Source organism: Ziziphus jujuba, chromosome 9 (genome assembly GCF_031755915.1).
Source record: "Ziziphus jujuba cultivar Dongzao chromosome 9, ASM3175591v1".
Taxonomy (NCBI): Eukaryota; Viridiplantae; Streptophyta; class Magnoliopsida; order Rosales; family Rhamnaceae; genus Ziziphus; species Ziziphus jujuba.
In genome coordinates this window covers 6,104,446-6,111,598 of record NC_083387.1, presented here as the reverse complement: position 1 = coordinate 6,111,598, position 7,153 = coordinate 6,104,446, and the positions used below count along the sequence as shown (strand labels likewise).

General features: G+C 29.3%; 1 protein-coding gene across 1 annotated transcript; it reads left to right on the top strand.

Annotated features, from left to right (window-relative positions):
• The first annotated feature begins 5,954 nt into the window (after positions 1 to 5,954).
• LOC107426641 (glycine-rich protein 5) lies at positions 5,955 to 6,683 on the top strand. Its single transcript, XM_016036875.4, has one exon. It carries the CDS (start codon positions 6,035 to 6,037, stop codon positions 6,479 to 6,481), a length of 447 nt encoding a protein of 148 aa, XP_015892361.3. The 5' UTR covers positions 5,955 to 6,034; the 3' UTR covers positions 6,482 to 6,683.
• Positions 6,684 to 7,153: the final 470 nt, after the last annotated feature.

Sequence of the window (7,153 nt, the reverse complement as noted above, 5' to 3'; positions counted from 1 at the left end):
AAAGCTGGGGCCACATGCATGACGAATGTAATCCTCTGCCACTCTGAAGTCAAGCATTGAAGATAATAATTGGTCAAAACAATTACATTAATAGCTTTTGAAAACATTTTAATTTTTTTTTTCTTTTGTGATATATAAAACTCATAAAGGAACAAAAGTCCCTTGACGAATTTAACAGCAAGTAAAAAAAGACGCATTTTGTGAGAGAAGAAACGCTGTCACCATCCACTTCTACTACTACCACTGCTACTCACTTATGTTTTGTCTTCTATTTATATTGCACTTGAGAAGGCTTCTGAGCCCCTCAGAAAAAAAATAAAATAAAATAAAAAAATTGATATGGCTTCTGAGCGACCATTATGTTTTTATCTATGCGTCCTATTTTTTAATTTAAACAACTAGAATACTCCTTAAAAAAAAAAAATTAAATAAATAAATAAACTCGAATAGTAGCCTAATTAGAACTACACATTCTATGGGCCAAGTAGGTTTTCCTCACAGTTGGAGGCCCAGATCAATCCTAATAGTTTTCCTTTCCCATATAAGGACGATCACTTTCTTTAAAATCTTCTATTCTCATTCATATCTTTTGATGATATAATGACATTTATTTAAAATTACTTAAAAAAAGTAAAGTGACAAACTTAATTATCTTTTTCAATAAAATAAAATGAGAATAGAAGATATCTATATATATAGGATGACACACAGAAATTCATTAGTACTTGAAGTGTTAATAATGGGATTTTCTCGGTCATTGTCCTATGTATTTTATACTTAAATGAAAGCAAAGAAAAGAAAATAAACTTTTTTGAAAAAATAATAATAATAAAAAGAAAAGAAACCTTAAATGTAAAATAGATACTTGCACATCATATGGGTCCATGATGATAATGATGGTTGGCCTTGCGCTGAAGATAGCCCAGTAGATATGAGACCATTCTAATTGATACATATGAGTAATTCATTCAATCAACGAACAGTTCGTGTGCTGCTAAAAAGAAAAACAAAAAAAAAAAGTTTCTGAAAGAGTGACAAGTAAGCACCACATTTTCTAAATGGATTTTGCAATCCAATAATGAAGTATATAAACAAAAGCGAAAAAAAAAAAATTAAAAAAAAAATGTGCATGGTCGATATAACACCAAATGTACACAACGTCACAATGTATTTCCGTAATTGAAGTTGTCACCTGATCAGTTCAGAAGTAGCAGATTATAAGGCATAAGGCCAAAAACCCAACAGAGAAGCATTTTTTGAGAGAAGCCACTCTATCTATATATGTCTTTTGTTGTCAAAAAGATTGTGGTCTGAACCACCCATTTTTAACTTGTTGCTATGTATGCCAGTGTGGAGGTTTGATGTCATGAGTCATGCCAAATGTCTTGTTTCTTAGCCTAAAAGAAACTGGGCCAAATATTCCATTCTTGTGTTCATGCTTTGGAGAGGTTAGTGTTAGAGCATGTTTGTTTTGTGGACATTATGGCCCATTTGAAATGCCCGATTAAAATATTTGAAATCCTATCTAATTATATTTGATTACATTTTAAATAATTATATTTAATTCCAATCTAGTTTTGCATTTCAAAATGGATCATATTGGTCTGTCCGTACTCATGGAATGAGGAAAATAAAGAAATTCTATACCCGAACCCAAAATAATAATAAAAAAATACAAAAATACAAAAAAAAATGTCCACTGCATGGACTATTGGATGCGCAAGGAAAACCTTTAACACCAACCGTTTTTATGGCCACTTGTTGTTCTCTCTTTGCATTGGACAAAAACCACTCTTTCAAATTCAGTTTGTATTAAACATATTTTTATTTAATATTTGTTTTAGATTATTTTTGTTTTAGCTAATCAAATTTTTTTAAAATATGAAAGGAAATAGAGGAGAATATAAAATTTTTGAAAATGCAATATACGGAACTCTTTTCCCCTTTCCCAATTAGAATTAAGTTGGCTGGTTTTACATGGCTAGCTTTCATATAGTTTATGTAATTGTGAAAATTAATAAGCTTGGGCTAATGTGATGTGTATGAGTGTACCTTTATGCTTATTTTGTTATAAAGTCCAATGCACAGGTAACAATTACTTTTTTTCCTGCCCGTGCAATGCATATTAAGCCGATTCCTAAAGCACCAAAATGGAATAAAAGAATTTGATGATTATTGTTAACTTATATGATGTGCGTATGTATAATATATGTACTTGAAAATTACAAACTTTAGCTTACAAAGTAACCCTTTATTTATTTATTTATTTTTTTTGTGGGGGGAATTTAGACATGAATTAATATAAGCAGTTAGGGAGAGTAATAATTTTGAGCAAACTCTCTGACAATACATTTATATCAAGTTTCTTACTCTGCGCTATCATGGGGATACCCAATTGTAGTTGTACACATACTATTTTCCTTTCTCTATAATTTGTCTTGTCAGTCTCATTCACATTTAATGATCTTCATCGGTCTTTTCTTGTTTCTTCAGCCCAATATACACATCACCTAAAATATTATATAATATAAAGTTGAAATTTTAGAAATACATCAATGAAAAAATTTAAAAAGAAAGAAAATAAATGAAATTTCAATCAGTCATATTGGTAATTTTATACGTATGCTTCCACTAACGCGTAGTTAAACATATATTGTTGTCTAGGTTTGTTTATCTGATAACAATTATAGTAAAGAGATGGATGAAAAATATAAAATTTTAGGGTAAATTCCATTTTAGCATTTTAAAATTTTAGAGTTATGTTATTTTGATATTGGAGTATTAATTTGTGCGAATGAGGTTTGAAATTTCAGATCGTTGCAAATTAATCTAAGTTTTAACGATGTACTAAAATAGGCGATGTTGACATTATTATAATATTATAATTATTTTTTTAAATTTTTTTTAAAAATATAAAAAAATACTTTTGTTATTTTTTCATTTTATATTTATAAAATTGTATCCATTCTTTTTTATTTAAATTAAAAAATCCATAGTCTTAATTAAATAGCTTTGACCTAAAATTGGATATTGGAATTTAGGCAAAAATTAAAAATAATTTTGTATACTTGTACCCCCCAAAAAAAATAAAAAAGGAAAGAAAAAAGAGACCAAAGTACCGAAATAAAAGTTAAATAAAAAATTTTAAAAAAATAATTTAAAAAAACAAAGTACTTTTTTTTTAAATTGAATAAAAAATACATTTTTTATTTTCATATTTATATTTATGGTTTTTCATTTAGAAAATTGTATTCATTTCCTTTTTATTTAAATTAAATATCCATAATTATAATTAAATATTTTTAGATCTAAAATTAGACCAAAAATTAAAATTGGAATAAAATTGAAATTTTTGGTGTAATAAAAATAATTTTATTTGACCAAAAATTAAATATAATTAAAAAAGTACCCAAAAAAAAAAGAAGACAAAAATTAAAAGTAAAAAATAAAATAAAACAAAAATTGAAAATTGGAGCATTTTATAAATCAAAATGGAGGCCAAAAATAGAAAAATGGAAAAAATAGTTAGAATAGACCAGAATGGAAAACATTTTCATAAATGACAAAATGACGTCCATTTTAGTTTTTGGTCTAATTTTTCCTTTTCCATTTTGAATGGCTTATTTTTTGATCAAATGAAAAAAAAAATTCAAAATGGAAAAATAGACCATAATTCATTTCCATATTGATATTTTGGTGTATAGTTTCATTTAGTCAAGGGGAAAAATTAAATCAATTTGGTCCCTTTTTTGGTTTATAAAATAAAAAAAATAACAAATGTATTTTTTTAAAAATACATTATGGTAAAAATTAAACAAACGAAATTTTTTATTTTATTTTTTAATTTTTGGTCTAACTTTTTTTTCTGTTTGGACATAAAAAATTATTTTTGATTTTTAGTCTAACAAAATTACTTTTATTATACTAAAAATTTCAATTTTATTTTAATTTTTTGATCTAATTTTAAATTTCAAAATATTTAACTATAATTGTGGGTATTTTAATTTAAACTAAAAAGAAAAGGATATAATTTTTTTAATTTCTTTTAAAAAATATTTTTTGAAAATAATTATAATATCTTACATCTCTATGATATCATGCTTACATCAATACCATCAATTTTAACATCACTATTAAAATTAAACCAATTTGAACTTAATTTGCACAAATAAAAGATTTGTGACCGATATCGCACGATACTAAACCTCAGAATATTTAAAATCTATGGCTCTGATCAGACTTTGGAGTGAGAAAGGAGAAGAGACAGGACTCGGATGGGATTGTCAATGATTGTCTTAGGTACTTTTGGCAGTGAAAGATGCTCTAAAACATTGGAATTCTTTTTTTCATTTAATTTTCGGTTTGGTGAGAATTTTGTAAAAGATATTATGTTCATCTAAAATGATCTAACGTTAAAAATAGAAGCAATAAGATAATTTTGCCATTTGATTGATCTCTTAGGGGACGATATTGATAAGCTTCAATTTGTCCCATATTTAGTACGATAATGATCTTTTTTCTTCAATATTTCATAAATAATTTTAGTGTCTTTTAATTTTTTGCATTCAAAACATTTATCCATTGCAATGTATTTTATAAATAATACAAAATTCCATTTATTTTTTTACAATTTAAAATTATCTATCACTATTGAAAATTCATAATTAATAATTAAAAAAATTATTATTTCAGATATTGGTGACAGATTTAGACAATCTCGTTCGAACTCGATACTACCGCATATATATTATGAGTTGCAGTTGTTCAAGTCAGTACATGAATCTTTATCCAGCTAGCTAGGATAGAGGAATAAATAATTAACTATTATTTATTTATTAATTTTGATTATTAGGGTTATGGGGATTCTAAGCCAAAATCATTGTTTAAGAAAACATCCAATTATTCCTGAAGCGATGCATAAAAAGCTAAATAAAACATAATACTAATTTTAAGAAACTTTTAGCTAGGTGTATATTGAGAAACATATGATTTGGTCTAAAATAAAAGAAATATTAGCATATTAAAATAAAATTAGAACATGCAAAGCTTAAATTCTTGATCTTCATGTTTTCTTTTATTTGAAAACAATAAACTATTAATATTAACACAATAGAAACCTATATGTGTAAGGTTTTATTTCATTTACATGTTTTCATTAAAGAACATATAACAGCTAGCAGCAAGCTGTTCGATACCGGGTAGTGGACGTTGAATTCGAATCGTCCATTGAGGATAGTAGTTGTCCATTTTAATTCTTCCATAGGCTCCGTTTAAATGACGATCCAAAAAAAAAAAAAGAAAAAAGAAAATGAAAATCGTAGAAACCGTAGGATATGTGACAATTTAATTAACTATCCAAAACAATTTACTAATTTTAGTATAAAAAATTAATACATATTAAATAAATTCAATTAATATTTGTTGGGATGGATCCGATTAATACTGATGCTGAAAAATAACAAAGCTCTAAAACTAAACTAAAGTAATGCGGCAATCCAAGACTATATTCTATGGGTAAAAACATGTTACTACATTTAAAAAAAAAAATAATAATAATAATAGTTAAAAAAAAAAAAAAAAAACTATACATGTCATAATAAATTGGAATTGGTACGACGATGCATTCCTTGTGTGAAATGGCCGGCGTAGACCTGTTACATTTCAGTTAAAGGACGTCGAGAGCATCAATATATGTTTATGACAACCTGACACGTACTCTTTGGCAACTCCTCTATCGACACCGATGCTTTTTAACTAAAATCTCATCTTTTTCTGTGACTATTTCCTCTTAAAATTCAGTCTATAAGCTCTAGTTTAAGTGTATAAGAAATAGCCAAATCACTCAGCCTTGGAAATCAAATACAGCAAAGCTCTCTGGTCTCTCATTACACCTTATTTATTACTCACAACTGTCCCTCACCGCTCTCTTTTTTCCTACTATAAAGACCCCAGCTTATCCCACATATACCTCAGACAAACACAGATCAGTAAGAGAGAGGTTGGGAGAGCAAAAAAGAAAGAGAGAGATTCAGAGATGGCTAGGTGGTGTTTCTTGGTGGTTCTTGCTCTAGTTGTAGTTCAAGCTACGGCTAGAGATGTGCCCGCTGCCAAGGCCAAACCCAAAACCGCCGGACTCAATGACCAGAAGAACTTCATCTCGTACGGTGGAGTTGGTGGTTATTCCGGAGTTGGTGGTAATGGACTGCCCTTTGGTGGAGTAGGAGCTGGGGCTGGCATTGGAGGCGGACTCGGCGGCGGGCTGGGTGGCGGCATCGGTGGTGTTGCCGGGATTGGTGGCGGACTTGGTGGTGGAGGTGGACTTGGTGGTGTAGGTGGACTCGGTGGTGACGGTGGAATTGGAGGTTTGGGTGGCGTCGGGGGGTTGGGTGGTGCCGGTGGCGGTGTTGGTGGCGGTGGCGGTGTTGGTGGCGGTGTTGGTGGTGGTGTAGGCGGGGGAAGTGGGGTTCTTCCTTACCCTTGAGGATAGAAGTATATGCATTGCATGGGAATATAATATGTTGCTTTTAGTTTACTGTTTAGTGATTATTTTAGTGTGCAAACTGTTTCAGTGTATGACAGTTAAGTTAGCTTGTGTGTGAGAAAGAGATCAGTTTAAGTTTTCTTTTGTGTTTGTTTCATGTTCTTCTTAGAAAGAAATAATGAAGAATGTTTCCTTTCTCTCCTTTTTATTTGTTTTTTCATTTTCGTTTTTCAATGTTTCAATATCAGTGATAGATAGATATATGATCGATCGAGTTATAAACCCATTTTTACAGTTATATGTTTGTAGGAAAGAAATTAAGATAAATTCCATCCAAATGGATATGTTTTACAAAGTTCCAACTTTCTTGTGTTGAGATCTGTCTTAAAGATATTTTTTTTTTCTTTGGATTAAAAGTTTATAAGAGTTCAATACGTGGGATTTAGCTAGAGAGAGAGAGAGAGAGAGAGAGAGAGAGAGAGAGAGAGAGAACTATCTATAGGTAACCTTAAAAAACCGGTAGCAACCATAGCATTCAACCTGAAACGATTCTAAAAAAAATTAATCTTATGATCCTATAAACGTACATGCTTAAGTAACTATCCATAGTGATTTGATCTCGGTCCTACAGCAGCATTAATCAGTCTCCTACCAAATGACAATAACTTGAAA